The sequence below is a fragment of the Felis catus genome, chromosome C2 (genome assembly GCF_018350175.1).
Source record: "Felis catus isolate Fca126 chromosome C2, F.catus_Fca126_mat1.0, whole genome shotgun sequence".
Lineage (NCBI taxonomy): Eukaryota > Metazoa > Chordata > Mammalia > Carnivora > Felidae > Felis > Felis catus.
The window spans coordinates 104,494,810-104,511,811 of record NC_058376.1 but is presented as its reverse complement, the minus strand read 5'-3'; the positions used below and the strand labels follow the sequence as shown (position 1 = coordinate 104,511,811).

At 35.1% G+C, this 17,002-nt stretch overlaps 2 protein-coding genes across 14 annotated transcripts in view; one reads left to right on the top strand and one right to left on the bottom strand.

Annotated features, from left to right (window-relative positions):
• Positions 1-298, top strand: part of CC2H3orf80 (chromosome C2 C3orf80 homolog) — a 68,297-nt gene extending 67,999 nt beyond the window's left edge. For all 10 annotated transcript variants that reach the window (XM_045037378.1, XM_045037365.1, XM_045037364.1 and 7 more), the window contains one exon: positions 205-298. The gene's annotated coding sequence lies outside the window, so the exon portion shown is untranslated. The remainder of the gene's footprint in view (positions 1-204) is intronic.
• Positions 1-17,002, bottom strand: part of IFT80 (intraflagellar transport 80) — a 135,204-nt gene that overhangs the window by 35,329 nt on the left and 82,873 nt on the right. For all 4 annotated transcript variants that reach the window (XM_003991947.6, XM_019810498.3, XM_045037360.1 and 1 more), the window contains 3 exons: positions 7,761-7,879; positions 3,674-3,748; positions 118-281 (listed from right to left, as the gene is read on the bottom strand). In XM_003991947.6, the coding sequence (XP_003991996.1) occupies positions 118-281; positions 3,674-3,748; positions 7,761-7,879 (358 nt within the window). The remainder of the gene's footprint in view (positions 1-117; positions 282-3,673; positions 3,749-7,760; positions 7,880-17,002) is intronic.

Below are 17,002 nucleotides of genomic sequence, written 5' to 3'. Positions count from 1 at the left end.
TAATTCTTTCATATAAAGTGAATATATTAATAGATGAGAAAATAAAAGAAAGGAAATTTTACAGTGTTAACAAATTTCATGGAAATGTGACATGGAAAATTATAGAAATACACTTACTTTTTTCATCAGCTTTGTCTTTTATTGCTATGGTATCATTACTCAGAGATACAGTCTGTGCATTCAGAATATCTGTTCTCATTCCAGGAAATTTTGGAGAAGAAATGAACCGGCCTTCATAAGAATATAAATAGATACCACCACCATCTACAAGAAGAAAATGTCTAAAAAAAAAAAAGAATAAAAATACATTCTCAAATAGAAGCTTACTCTATTTTCATTTTTATATGAGAGAATAGTGTATTCTTTGGAAAAATCTAAATCAAATTTTTTTTCCTTTGAAAATTTATGTACATTGCAAAAAACAATTCAAACAACAAAGAGAAAGCAAAAGATCTCTTGCAATTCTATCTCTAAAGAGATAACTTATGGCAAAGTATGGGTGTATTATAATTTCATTTTATTGTCATTGCTTTTTAAAATTTTTTAAATGTTTATTCATGTATTTTAAGAAAGAGAGAGAGGGCAAGGGAGGGGCTGAGAGAGGGAGAAAGAGAATCTTAGGCAGGCTCCATGCTGTCCGCCTGATGTAGAGCTTGATCTCACAAACCATGAGATCATGACCTGAGCAGAAATCAAGAGTTGGGCGTTTAACTGACTGAGCCACCAAGGCACCCCTATTAACTCAGTCCTGATAGACATTTATTTTATTTCAAATTATTCACTGTATTTTTTTGTTTTTATTTTGTAATGTTTATTTTCACAAGAGACAGAGTGTGAGCAGGGGAGGGGCTGACAGACAGGGAAACACAGAACTCGAAGCAGGCCCCAGGCTCTGTGCTGTCTGCACAGAGTCCTACCCAGGGCTTGAACTCACGAACCATGAGATCATGACCTGAGCCGAAGTTCAACGCCTAACCGACTGAGTCACCCAGGCGCCCCTAAATTATTCACTGTTTTAAAGAATGCCTAGTGTATACACATCTCTGTATGTCTACCTTATTTCCTTAGTGTAACTTCTAGAAATGTAATAATTGGATGAAAGGGCATATACTTAAACAATTTTATTTATTTTTTTATAAAATGTTTTATTTTGAGAGAGAGAGAGAGAGAGAGAGAGAGAGAGAGCGCGCGCACGCGTGAATGGGGAAGGGGCAAAGAGAGAGAGAGAGAAAGAGAATCCCAAGCAAGCTCCATATGTCAGTCCAGAGCCCTACACGAGGCTTGAACCCACAAACCATGAGATCATGACCTGAGCTCATGACCAAAATCAAGTCAGACGCTCAACTGACTGAGCCACCCAAGCACTCCTACTTAGAAAATTTTAATCTTTATTGTTAAACTGCCCTTTGAAAGGCTGTAATAATTTACAATCATACCATTGCTATATTGGAATGCCTATTTCCTCAATGCTGAACACAGTATTACTTCTTAAGATCTTAAGTTCAAAAATTTAATATCCTTGATTCAGAACTATTTCTTGATCCAGGAATTGCTCATTGTTCTTTCTTGCCATGGAACAAATATATACATTTTAATTAAATTAATACTTGAGTACTGGTATGTAGTTTATTTGATTGAAGGCTTTGGCCCTTACCCATTAGTGTATGAAAACAATATTTGCTAATGTTGACAAATGATACATCATATTAGTATAAATTCTTTCTTTGTTTCAATACTAAAACCGTTTTCTATCCTGAAAAAGACACTATAAGTTTTTAACCTCCTTGTGAGTAAACAGTTTTCAAGGAGCAAAGTTTTCTCAGTACAGAAATAAGAGAAGCCAATGGGAGGTAAGGAAATTATTCTTTAACTGCCTAATTAGTTATGCCATTAACAAATGCCTTTACTAAGAGCATATTCAATAAATACACTTATAAGTAATGTGTAAATGAATAAATTTGGAACTATTTGAATAAAAATAATTTCAGAAATATGGTGTTTTAGATAGCTGAAATCTTACCTTTTTAAGTGGCAAAGACGTCTTTTTCATATTAAAAGTTTATGATATAACTAAATAAAGAAATATATTTCAATTTCATTAAACAGATGGTACAAAATTTGACACAATTTTCTTGATCACTCGAGGTCATCAATATGATGACCATACTCTTCAGTAACTGTTTAACTGACAGCTTTGGTATACAGGAGAATGTGTTCATGCATCAGAATAATGAAGCTATTCAGCTATACAGTTCTGTGCTTTTAGTTTTCTCTATGCTGCTTGCCAGGCAGTCACTTTTCTTCTTGTCCTTGTGCCAGCCTCTAACAGCCCACGAGCATTCCCCTTCTGGTTTGCTATTTATAAAAGGCCGTGGGCTAGAAAACCTGATAACAACACTATTAAGAGACTGCCTAGGTGGTGAGTAAAGGAATAAGGAATAAAGTACACGGTTTTAGTGCAAAGATTTCACAGGTAGCTATATTAGGTAATTGTTGATTCTATTTTCAAACTTTATTCCAGGTTTCATTGGATTGTAGCTTTCTAAAACTGATGGTTCAGTAGGATATCACTGTACTTGATTGATGACAGTTTTCATGAAAAAGTGTGGGTTCCTGAGCCATAGCTATTTCAACCTTACTCTAGTTTGTTGGCCCAGTGTTCTATAGTCCTGTATACACTGAAAGTGTGGGTAAAGAATATTATTTTTGAAACTTCAGGTCACAGCCTAGTAGTGGCTCATAAAATCAATGTGTTTCAACCAATATTTAAAACCAAAAACAAGAACAAAGGGGCACCTGGATAGCTCAGTCAGCTAAGCATCTGACTTGATTTTGGCTCAGGTCATGGTATCACTGTTTGTGAGTTTGAGTCCCGTGTTGGGTCTGCACTGGCAGTGCGGAGCCTGCTTGGGATTCTCTCTTCTCTCTCTCTGCCCTCACTCTGTTCTCGCTCTCTCAAAATAAATAAATAAACTTAAAAAAACAAAAGGTTTTTTTAAAGCCTTTTTTTTTAAAACCTTGTTTTTTAAAAAAACAAAAGGTGTTCAAAAAAATGAACACCTTTTAAATTTCTCAATTAAAAATTTTAGTGTAGTAAATGCTAATATACATATATATAAATTTGTGTATATATATATATATAATATATATATATATATAAAACCTATATATAACCCTCAAGAATTTTTTAAGAATGTAGAGAAATTCTGAGAGCAAAAAGTTTCAGAACCACTGACCTAACAGCTTATTCTCTTACTTTTTCTTCTTTAAAATAAATAGAAACAGGGGCGCCTGGGTGGCTTGGTTGGTTAAGCGTCCGACTTCGGCTCAGGTCAAGATCTCACGGTCTGTGAGTTCGAGCCCCACGTCGGGCTCTGTGCTGACCGCTCAGAACCCGCAGCCTGTTTCAGATTCTGTGTCTCCCTCTCTCTCTGCCCCTCCCCTGTTCATGCTCTGTCTCTCTCTGTCTCAAAAATAAATAAACGTTAAAAAATAAAATAAAATAAAATAAAATAAAATAAAATAAAATAAAATAAAATAAAATAAATAGAAACAGACTGACTCCAAATGACTAATATACCATTCTGTAAATGACATGCTTTATACAGTGTTTTACTGCAATCTGAAATATTTCAACCCCAAATTCAATAGTCAAACAAGATAAACAAATTACCTTTCTGCCTGCAGAATTAAACTAACAGTTCCTTCTTTTAGATCAAATATAAGAGGTGTATTCCAGTTCTTCGTACTAAAAGACAAATAAAAAGGACACTTATTAACATTTAAAATACCAAATGCTTTTTAATAAATAGATATGTATTCATTTTAAATAGTGTCTTCAGTTTCACAGTAACTGTATATATTTCTATTACAGCACTTGGCACATTGTTCTGAAATCATTCACTTACATGTCTGTATCCCTGACTAGAAACCAAATTCTGTGTAAGTAGTAAGTACTCAGTAGTAAACATTCAATAAATGTTTACTCTAGGCATCACAATATGTGAATTGAGGAATCGTAAGTGCAAGTTCTGTCATTTATTAGCTATGTGGTTTGGGCAAGTCATTTTATGTTTCTTATCTGATATAGTAGCAGCATGACACGGTGAGGAAAGGATGAATTTTTGGCTAGACAGATCAGGATTAGCAATCCAGTTTCACCACCTATTGTCCATATGATCTTAATAAGGTCAACCTCCTAAGCATCAATTTCCTTATTTGTAAACTGAGATAATGACGACTCAAAGTGTCTAGCTAACTGCCGGTTATATACTAGATAGTGAATAAAGAGACATTATAATAACAATTAACATTATGAACATGAATATTTTTCCTGTAGCTCTCCCAGTGTCATTGTTGGGCTAAATGAAGATTTCTGTGAAGCATTCTGTAAACTGTAAAATACTATATAAATGTAGCCAATGATCATACTCATTGAATAAATTGCTAAGTAAATAAACAAACAATTCCTTTAGTTTTTATAATAGGGATTCAAAGATAGGAAAGGGGGAGAGAACATTTACAAACTGAAAGACTCACCCCAAATAATCAAAGTTGCACAGTTTAAAATATTTTATCATTCCTATATATTCTGACTTCCTCTCAATTACTTTCATGGAACCAATTCTTTAAATCAGATTAAGTCTCATATTCAGATCCAGGAAATGGGGGAAGGGAAAGGCTGCAGTAAGTGGGCGCACTGGTGGGAAATTAATATTGGCTAATGCAAAGAGTCTGATACCTATTTCAATAAGTAAAGGCATGCGCAAAACAAAACAATGAATAAACTATTAATAATAACTAGGCCTGGGGTCACAGGTATGAGAAAAATATGTGCTTTTGTACATTAGAAAAAATATCATAGCATGCTTCATGTACATAGTTGTTAAAACTAACCTTCATTCTTTGATAAGAATAGTGATTGTGGATTTTTTTAATGTCCCCTTGCAAAATATCTGAGAGTTATGACAATGGAGATAGGTATATATATATCTATATATATATATATATGTATCTATATATATATATCTGCCACAGAAATATAAGCTCCTTAAACCACACTGTCAAATAGAGCAAGAGTATTTTCTATACAATGCTATGAAACTTCAAATGAAAATTTAACAAAGAATACTTATATATCATGTTCCTTTTTCTGGAACTTCTTTTCATATAAACCACTATACTGCTTACATGTTTGTCTTAAAAATCATATTTTTATTACTAAAAAAGGGCAACAGTTATTAAGAACTTGGACTCAAACCCTAGCTCTTCCTTTAGGAAAGAAGTAATCTGATCTAGAGTGAGTTACTTAAATGCTCTCTGTGTCTTTCAGTTTCTTCATCTTGGAAAATGGGAACAGTCATACTCAACACACAGGGTAAATTAGACCATGACCAAAAAAGATAGTATAATAGAGCTCAATAAAAGATAGTTTTTGTTATCTAAAATACTAGTAGGTTTTACAATTTAATGAAATATATTTTGGTGACGATGAGTCTCAGCACTATCTCATTCCCACTACTGCTCCCTGGTATTTCACTTTCAGAAATATTTTGTGCCTTAATAAATGTCTTGCCAAGAGAGGGGAGGCAAGACTAACTTATAAAAAAATAAAAGCAATCTTATATTCTGCCACATATTAACTGGTATATGAAGATTGGGGTGACAAAAAAAAGTAAAGAGACAAAAAAAATTAAATAACAGTGCTAAACTTTCAGTAAATATTTTAAAAAGCCACCTCTGATGCAAGTAACACATGATACTAATCCTCCAGATTCAAACATTCTGTCATTTCCAATAAACTAGCAGAATAAACCCCACACATGGGGTGGTTAAGAGACCTACTGTCTTCAAACGAACCCTAAACTGAAGAGATCTTCTCTATTTGACTCAACCCCATGAAAATTAATTATTCACATTACTATGTGAGCTAAGTGATTGTGAAATTTCTTCACATCCGATAATCCCTTCCCTATATATCAACTGTTTAACTAGGTATCTTTCTTGACTTTTCCCAAAGTCATACTGTTGTTCACTTTCATGTAAGAAAAATATTTCCCTTGAATTGAGCTGCTTATTTCTTTATCCCCTCTCTTCTCTGCTTCTCCCATTTAATTCTTCCAGGCTTGGCTGCTGTCCTAAGGTGTACATTCTGATTAGTAGTCGACTTATGTATAGTGAGTGAGAATTTTTAATAATTAATTATACCAATTTTTATTGTTAATAAAACTGTATACCTTTGTCTTGCACATTACTGGGCTTAGGAATTCAAGACACTACTACTCTTCATGTTTTTTTGATTCATTAATTTATCCAAAAACATTTATTTACTAAATACCTACTACATGTTGAACACTAGGTGTATAGTTGTGACTAAGACACATGTAGTCCCTATCTTCAATTTTATATTCAATGATTATAACCACATAATGTTACAAATAGAAGCACAAAATGTAAAAAACAGTCCCTAACTATTCACAATTCTTGAAAGTATCAGAGTGGTTACATTAGTTTTCTGGATAGTTGAGAAGTCAGCTGGTGGCATGCTAGAGCCAGCTTGTACCAAGTGGTGTATTTTCAGGAAGTTTGTAAACCAAGTATTAAAAGCTATTATTGGGGCACCTGGGTGGCTCAATCAGTTAAGCCTCTGACTCTTGATTTCGGCTTAAGTCATGATCTCACACTTCATGGGGTCGAGCCCCACACCAGGTTTTGTGCTGACAGTGTGGAGCCTGCTTGGGATTTTCTCCCTCTCTCTCTGCCCCTCTCCCACTGGTGCTCTCTGTCTCTCTCAAAATGAATAAACTTAAAAAAAACTATTATTTAAAACTAAATTATATAAACTTATACTTAACATATTATATTCAAAAACAAAGATGATAATAATCCAAACTTATTCCTTCCAGATTATTTTATTACATTTTACTATTATCTATGCACTTGAGATTATATACATCTGTTGTGTCCATATGGTGGCAATTCTATATAACGGTTTGCTACTATGCATCTCTTTTCAATTCGGCCTTCAGTGACATCATAATGGTAGCTTAAACTGGCCACAGTAGAAGTATTTACATTATAGAAGTAGGTAATCACTGCAAATTGGGTTTGTTTGTTCATTTCCAGAAAGCCAGTTCAACACTTTTCAGCACATATTGAGTGACACTTTGAAAAATACCATGTATATTTGTTTTAGGCACAAGTTTCTTGGATGTACTGAATTATTCTCCATTTTCAAATACAGGTAGATTGAATATATTTTCTTCCATCATTTCTGGACAACTCTGGATTATCATTATGAATATCCATGATTACTTTGGGCTATGATATTAAGCTTGAAAACTTCCTTGTATCCCTATTGAAAATCTTTCAGCCTATTGTCAGGCCACTAACTGTTCCTTCTCTTCCAGTGGTTAGGTGGGTCTTTTTCCCACCATTTATCAGCTGCTCCTCTGGGCTATGAAGTTATAGTTGTTGTACTAAATTCCTTAGAACTGTGAGTAAAGTAAGAATAAACACTATCTCAGAGAAGGTATTTTCTATTATAAAAATGATTATTAACTGATGCACAAACTTTATTAGATCTATTTTTAGTGTTCATAGCTCATTTTTAAACCATTTCTTGGTTGGGAGTTAAGTTTGGAATAAGTGAGGTTTTAAGAAAATTAAGTTTAAACCAACCCATGTTGATGTGAAAGCTTGAAAATAAATACCTCATCACAGACAAAACTCTGGATTTTTAAGAAATGCAAGATGCTTACGAGAACACATAACATTGAAGAGATGTTGAAACAACTAAGTGTGCATAGTTCAAAGATGCTTTAATGACTCTATCACGGAATTCCAGTAAATCCACTGCATCATTAAGAACGTTACGAACCTAAACAAGGAAAAATGAAATACCAACAAACAACATTAAAATACATCAAAATTTTAACCAGGTAAATTAGTAAGATTTTGAAGCATAAAAAAATTCAGGGGCACCTGAGTAGTTTAAGCATCTGACTTGATTTCGGCTCAGGTAATGATCTTGTGGTTTAGGTCATGAGATGGAGCCCTGCATTTGGTTCTGTGCTGACAGTGTGGAGCCTTTTTGGGATTCTCTCTCTCCCCCTCTCTCTACTCCTCCCTTCCTTGGGCATGCATGCATGCACGCACACAGTCTCTCAAAATAAATAAATAAACGTTAAAAAATCAACCAACAAAAGAAATACACAGAAAATGTTCTAGAAATAAGTAGAAATAAGTATATTTCTAACCTGAAAGCCAATTTGAACGGTCTAGCAATGGAGAAATAAGGTGAAAAATGCTATAACATTGAGATATAGCTATATATATATATGCATAGGAGTTGGAAAGAGACTGTATGATTTCTGCCCCAAACAGAAAAATATCTTCTTAGGGCTAGGTTTTACTTTAAAATTTAAGTTCTAAAAAAAAGAGATACAATAATTTTAAAAAGTCAAAATGGAGTAGGAGGTATTAGTAAAGAAACCAACTGCACAGTCAAGCTGCACAGAGGGGCACAAGTATTTCCACATGTAAAAACACAGAGAAAATGTATAAGAAAGCTAAGCACCAACTAACAAAGATTTCACCTATAATACTCAAACTGTTACAAAGTCAGTAACAGAACAAAGTTTGCAAGGATTTTAACACTTGGCAGTATCTGCTAACAACCTTGATATTAATGGGACAATCTGAAGCAAATGAAGAAAAATGTTGAGCAAGTTAAATTTATCTAATCTTTTGTCAATACCAGAATGGGGAAGACACTGTAGCAAGAGGCAAAAATAGAGAAAAAGAGATTAATTGTACCTATAAGTTAGCATTTCTTTAAATTCCCCTCAAAATATTATCATCTTTCTAAATATAATATGACAATTACAGTATTAATGAAGAATGAATGGGTATGGAAAAAAAGAAAGATAAAGTGAAACTTCTTTTAACTACTTCTTTAAAGCACTTCTACCTATAAGGCATATTGTATTTTTATTATCTGCTCAACTCCCATACTCACCAAACTAGTAAAACTGCTATAACCATGATGGAGATAGCAACATTACATATACATATATTCCTTGACCCAGAAATCTTACTTCTAGAATTCTATCACAAAGATAAATAAGCAAAATTATGAAATAACACACACACACACACACACACACACACACACACACACACAGCTATTACTACATACAGCACTAGTAGTAATAGCAAAAGACTGAAGGGGCCCAAATGTCTGTCAATAGGGGTAGATTGAATAAACTATGGTATATTCACAGAGTGGAATACTATACAGCTCCAAAAAAGAAATAAGAAGATTTATGGAATGATCTCCAGGATATGGTGTAAGGTGAAAAATGCAAGATAAAAAATAATGTGTATAGTATAATACTTTTTATCTAATAAAGGGAAGGATATGAAGATATATGGATTTGTTTATGTTAAAAAAAACAAAATGAGGGGCACCTGGGTGGTTCAGTCCATTAAGTGTCTGACTCTTAATTGTGGCTCAACTTATGATATCAGAGTTGTGGGATTGAGCCCCTGCCTAAGATTCTCTCTCCCTCTGCCCTTCTTCCCTGCCCACATGTACTTGCACTCTCTCTAAAATAGAAAAAAAAAAAAAGAAAAAAGAAAAAGAAAACAAAAAACAAAGCAAGAAATCTAAAACAGTATTTAGTAACATATTATTAGAATAATATTGATGCTATTTTAAACTATATTTTGGGATATAGTTATACACACACACACACACACACACACACACACAGTACCACTAATGTCTTTAGGAACCAAAATTTTCTTACAAAAGAGCTATAAGTAAGAAATTAAGAGTAAAACTCTATAATCTTAAATTTGAATTTGAAACTTCAGTATACACTCATGATGTATTTTTATCTGTCAAAAACAAATACACTTTGGGGCTCCTGGATGGTTCAGTTGGAAGAGCACGCAACTATTGATGCCAGGGTTTGAGCCCCATGCTGAATGTAGAGATTACTAAACAAACAAACAAGCAAACAAACAAAACAAACACATTTTATCTAGAAGTAATTATCAAACCAGCAGCAAGGAGCACACCCAGCACACACCAGGATTATGGTCTCTAGATAACATTTCCCTCCCAAAAGGAGCAAGTCCTTCTTGTAAAAATTGTTGATTCCAAGTCTGGGACAGGAAATATATGAGAAGCCTATAATATCTTATCAGAAATACAAGCAAGTTATTGAAGTCATCTCAAAAGAACATAGGAGCCAATTGGTCAAAGATGGGACCATTTGAGCATTAAATAGAATAATGACTGCAACAGATTGAAACACAACAAAAATGTTAAAATCTGCAAGTTTATAATGATAACATCAACAAACAATAACAATAACAAGATACAACAACAACAATAACAATAACAAGATTCATTGGGAAATCAATTCATTATCTGAAGAATGGTAAAAACAGAAAATACTTCAGAACTGTCTCAACTCAGGGTAACCAAATGGTTGAAAAGGCAAATGTCTTATGGGAGAACTTTACTAACAAATGCGGAAGGAATGATAGAATTACAAGACTATCATTTTGCAAATCCCAATGAAACATAGTTTTAGACCAGTATTATCAATGGCTACTGAAAATATTAAAGCCCAATGGGCTTTTCAGGCTTTTTCTTCATGTTAGATGAATCAGACTCACAACACCTGGAGACACTGATTCATCCTAACATCACTAAAAGAGAGATAAATAGACATGTGTGTCTCTTGATGTGATGCAATAGGAAGTCCACAGCATTACTTACAAAGTGTTCTTTATACTTATCAAGGTTCTCAATCTAATAACCAGTCTACAAATACTGGGCCTAGATGAACATGTTAAATGGAATCATCCCATAGAGAGGCAAACAGGTAAATGTGAAAGTTTTAGCAAAACAAACCACCTGGTTTCTTAAACAAACAGATAAGAACGAGGAGAAATTGCTTCAGATTTAAACAGACTGAAGAGACAAATTAGCTAAATGCAATGTGGAACTTTGTTTCCTGTTGTAAACAAACCAACCATCTAAATATATATTTAGAAAATAATTGGAGAAGTGGGACCTATTATCACAGAAAGATATATTTAGGAAACAACTGGAGAAATGTGAAATGCTACCATGGTTATGTTAAAATAAATTTTCATCTTTTAGAAACTTTTTGAAAGTCTTAATAAAAAAGAGTAATGCTAGACTAGTGGTAAAAAAAAAAAAAGACACTGATATGTTTGCTTCACTCTTGAATGAGTGGGGGAAATGACTGCAAAATGAAGAGTAGTCTGATGGTAGGTGCTTTAAAGGAGCTGGGGTTGTCTTGGGAGGAAGAAATTATTGTGGTCTGAAATCAGCAATGACGGATAAGGAAGACTCTCACCTAATCTCCAAACCCAGTAATACATGGCAGAAAGAAGAAAAGCACTTTTACTTGAAAAGGCTGTGGAAGTAACACCAGTCTCAGGAATCAGCCAGTTTTTACTTGGAACAAAAATGTGAAGAGTGCTTTCAATGAAAAGGCTGGGTTGTGTCTGCAAAGCCACAGATGTGTGCTGCAGGTTGCATACTGCTCAACTCCAGGGCTCTAGAATAGGTCCTCTAGAACTAAGCAGACCATGACTGTAGGTGGTGACTCTGTGAGTCTAAGTCCAAGGCTTTTTTAGGTCTTTCACAAAGGGGAGACTACAACTACCTTACAGATCCTCATGCTCTAATTTTAAAGAGACCTAGATCAGCCCACTTGTCTCACATCAAGTACTTTTAGTTCCATTAGCCAGCAGAGCCACTCTGCTGAGTGAGAGCCACTTTGCCTTTGCCTCCCTGCTTCTGGACCAGGAGTCAAGCACATCGGAGACGTCACACTCTCCATTTTTGTTCCATCTCTGGACCTAAGAGATGTTTCCCTTGTTTTTGAGTCCAGGTGAGTCTTTTTAAAAATTACCTTTAAATATTATATTAAATAGACATATATTATTGATCTCTGTGGAGCCATAGGTATGTCTCTTTTTCCAAGTGTGAACTTATGACACCATCATAAGCCTAGGCTCCCAGAGACCTTTTTTAAAGGTCCAAAATACCAACCTCTCCTAGAAACATTTTAAAGCTAATGGAAGAAAATGAAAGTGTTTTTTTTTTAATGTTTATTTATTTTGAGAGACAGAGACATGGCATGAGTCGGGGAGGGGCAGAGAGCGAGGGAGACACAAAATGCGAAGCAGGCTCCAAGCTCTGAGCTGTCAGCACAGAGCCTGACGCAGGGCTCAAACTCACGAGCTGTGAGATCATGACTTGAGCTGAAGTCGGACGCTCAGCCAACTGAGGCACCCAGGCGCCCCCCCCCCCACACTTTTTTTTTAAGTAGGCTTTACAACCAGTGTGGGGCCCAATGTAGGGCTTGAACTCGTGACCCTGAGATCAAAACTTAGACAGTTAACCAACTGAGCCACACAGGTACCCTGAAATGAATGTTTTTAAAGGAAGTTATATGTTAGTTTCTTTATAGCAATATGATACTCAGTGAAAAAAACTGGCTGTTAATACAAGTTTAGGAAAATTCAATATTTAATAATACAATTGTATAGGCCTCTGCCATTATTCAACTTACAAACAGATTTCTTAAAATTCATGTTTGCCTAAAGCTTCACATGGGGGAACTCCCTTTTTTGTGAATCTGGAACACTAGAACTTAAACAGGAATAAAACATCCCAGTTATAATAACAAAACTAAAGACATTCTGATAATTGCGGTTATAATTTCAAAACTATGGTGAATCCCACATCAGAAATGTCCTGTGCTGAATTTTAAAATGCACCCGTTTACTCTGTTCAATTCAGGGAAGCTCCAGGATTAACCTCTTAATACTTGTGTCACCCAATACTTCTACCTGACCACAATATTTAGACTCCTCAGATTGACATATATCCAAAAATTCTGTTTCCACATTTGTAAAATACTCATTTAATCCTATGCATAGATATAATCATAGTAATAGTTACCATTTATTATTGTTTTACATACATCAACTCATTTAATCCTCAAAATCACTCTATTGTTAACTCTTATCTTTACAAAAGATAAGGTGACTAAAAATCAAAAAATCTTGAATTATAGCAACTATTAGGAGCCAAAGCTGTGCCCCATGCTAAACTGAGGGTCAGCAGAGAGAGAAAAGTAAAGTTGAAACTTGAGAAATGCTTCATCTCCACCTGTACCTTCTCCCTTCTAGGTACTTCCTCCTAACGGAGACATCAACTATCTCTTTCAGAAAGAATCATCCATTAAGATTCAGCCTGAAGGCAAGGGGAAGAGGAAGAAAACTCCTCACTCTAGGTTATTGTACACAGAAAAGTTGAGGTCCAAGGAGACAGGTAAGGCAATGACGCATTGCCGGTAGCAACTGCCAGGTCAAGGTCTACATGTAACAATTAGGACTCAACATAATCTCTGATTTCTGAATTAATGAAACACAAATCAACCAACAGTCCACTAAGCTTCTAAGGAAATTGTAAAACGCTAAACCAGGCAAACAAAAAATGTGATTGTTCAGTCCCTGTGACAATCTGTGACCCCATCTTACAATAAAACTAAAGGGTGAATAAAATATATAGTCCTCAGAAAGGGAATTCTCCCAAGCAGGAGATCTTCCCAGAAGAGCATACCAGAGTTGCTAAATTAACCAAGCAACTAACTCTACTGCAAAGAAAAAGAGTTCTCAGTATATTCCTGGCCAGCTGGATTTTAGCTATGGACCTGGTAATCATGGTGTGTTGTTTTCTCTCTCCTCTTTTCCAAACTGTTTTCATTGCAGCTGTTCTGTTTTCCCTTCATTAGCGTAAGTTAGGAATATGGGGAGAGGGAGGAGAATAATTAAAACTCACATTTATTTATAGTTTTCTAGACCAGAGATTTAGAACTGAACAGAGTAAGTAGATGAGTCTAAATTATCTTCTTTTAGGGAGGGATGGGTTTGTTTTCAATTGCATAGAGAATAGCTGCATTAGTTAGTAGTGCATTTCTGAATTATATGTATATGAATAAGTGTAAGTATATCTGGTAGGTAGCTGGTAAGGTGGTGGTCAGTGATCTCTACCTATTGTTATTCACATCAGTGTAGAAGTCTCTCTGCTTGTGTATGGACAGGATCTAGGAGCTTGCATCTAGTGAACAGAATATGGTAAAAGTGATGAGATGCTACTTCTGAGTTCAGGTTATAAAAAACTGTGACTTATGGGGTGTCTAGATGGCTTAGTCAGTTGAGCATCCAACTCTTGGTTTCGGCCCAGGTCATGATCTCACAGTTTCGTGGGTTCAAGCCCTGCATTGGGCTCTGTGCTGGCTCAGAGCCTGCTTGGGATTCTCTCTTTCCCTTTCTCTGCCCCTCCCCCACTCAGATTGTCTCTGTTTCTCTCAAATAAATAAAAACTTAAAAAACAAAACTGTGACTTACATCTTGCTCACACTTGCTCTGGCCCTTCTCACTTGCTTGTTCTGATAAAGCAAATGGCCAAGTTGTAAGCTGCCCTTTGGAGACGCTACATACAAGGAACTGTAGGTGGCCTCCAGTCAACAGTCTAGAAGAAACTGAGTCTCTCAGTTCAACAGATCATGATAAACAGAATCCTGCCAATAACCATGTCAATGAGCTTAGAAGCAAATCCCCCACCTAGTTGAGCCTTCAGATGTGACTAAAGCCCTGGCCAACACTTTGATTGTAGCCTAGTGAGAGACTCTAAGCCAGAAAACCTAGCAAAGCCATGCCTGGATTCCTGACCCACAGAAACCGAGAAATAACAAATGTTGTTGTTTTAAGCCACTATGTTTTAGAGTGATTTATTATGCAACAATACATAACTAGTACAGTAGGGTTGCTAAACAGCCGAAGGATAAGCCATAGCAGATAAATGTTGGTTTTTTTCTTCCCAGAATCAAATGCTCTTTTCTGGTAAATATGCCTTGGTTTCCCTCTGGGGAACCATTCTCTCCATTATTCTCAGTAACCAAGAGGTTTAGATGGGGTTGATTCATCCTCCCCTCCATCTCCCAACTAAATACTCTAAACCTAGACTTGACACATGAGACCCAAGCTGAGATTTCTGTTGAAATTACTGGAAGGAGAAAAAGCACTCTTCTTGATGGATCTTAAGTTTATAGAAATATCAAGGCCACCAAAGAGGGAGAGGTTTTGTAAAAAAAAAAAAAAAAAAGCCAATACAGAGAAAAAGAAAGTCAAGGAAGAAAAAAATGATGAAATCTTGTTATTTAAGCCTTTGAATTCAGTAATTCCTCAAGTCAGTCCATTTCTTGACTTCACATAAAGAAATAAGCTTCTTTCTTCATTGCTTACCTTAAATCAATTTGAGATGGATTTATGGGGGAAAAAAGAGATTTTCAACTAGGAGGTTCCATGAAAAGGGGGACCAAATTTGTTCTCATCACAATTATATTTCCCATTGCCTAGTCCAATGCCTGGCAAGTAGGGATCACTCAATAAATATCTAGTGAATGAGTGTATGAAAGTATTTTAAGAAAAACCACTGAATAGGCCCAATTTAGCAAAAATGCAATACAAATGTTTTATAATCACTGAGAAAGTAAAAACAATAAAAACAGTGTTCTAGTTCTAAAATTTTGAAAGATTATTTACAAACATTATTGTAAGTACAAAAACAATTTGGATTAGATAAGTCATTTAAACACCTCCACTGCTCATTTTATCTCATGTAAAAATCCTTTAATCTCTAGGATGACTCCTTTTTATTATGTAAGAAGAACTCCTCTTTCTAGATATATTCTCATCTTGGGGCATTTTTGAAATTAAGGCTAGAATTTATTTTAGCAATACTATTAGCTAATAGCCCCCCATGCACTATATGGATAAAATAATTATGTCCCCAAATCAATTGATTAGAACTCACAAGGCATCTTTTGTCATATACACAACACTATAAATAATGCTTTAGTTCCCAGGTTAATTAACAGAAATACCTACTTATATATAACATCACTTAGATCCAATAACTAATTTACAGGAAATACAGAAGATAGAGGAGTATGTCAAACCACACCATAGGGACACAATCAATAAAGTCCAGACTGTGGTAAACTCTGCTGGACAAACAATTTGGTTCCTTCAGCAAATAAACTGCAGGGGTAAAACCAGAGATGGAAGGGGAACCTATATATTAGGAAACTTAAAAGACATGTCAACCAATTGCAACATGTAAACCATTTTGGATCCTGATTTCAAAACAAACTTTTAAAAATGTGACACGTGGGAAACAGCTGAAAATTTGAACACTTCCTGCATATTTGATAATATTAAGGAATTATTATTTTTAAGGTATAATAATGGTATTGTGGTTATGTTAAAAGAGTCCTTCACTTAGCTGTATATTGAAAATTTCACAGATAAAATATGATATCTGAATTGGCTTCAAAATAATTGGGGAAGGAGGAAAGTAGATATGGACAATGCCTGGGGCAAGCTTGGTCATGGGTTGGTTGTTAGGGCTGGGTGATGAGTACACGGTGATTCATCACACTATTCTGTCTGCTTCTGCATATGTATTAAATTCTCCATAAAAGGGGAACCTGGGTGGCTCAATTGGTTAAGCATCCGATTTCACCTCAGGTCATGATCTCCTGATTTGTGAATAAAAGCCCCATGTCAGGCTCTGTACTGACAACTCAGAGCCTGGAGCCTGTTTCAGATTCTGTTTTCCTCTCTCTGTCTGCCCTTGCCGCTCACTCTCTGTCTCTGTCTGTCTCTGTCTCTCTCTCTCAAATACAAACATTAAAAAAAAATACTCCATAATAAAATGTTTAAAATTTAAAAACTAAGTAAACAGAACAAAGAAAAACTATAACATACCTAATTATTACAAATCTAGTGACCATATTATCCAAATAAAAAAATCTGGATACTTAGGCTAAAGAATATTTGAGTAGACCTAGAAATTACAAGATACATGCTTCCAAAT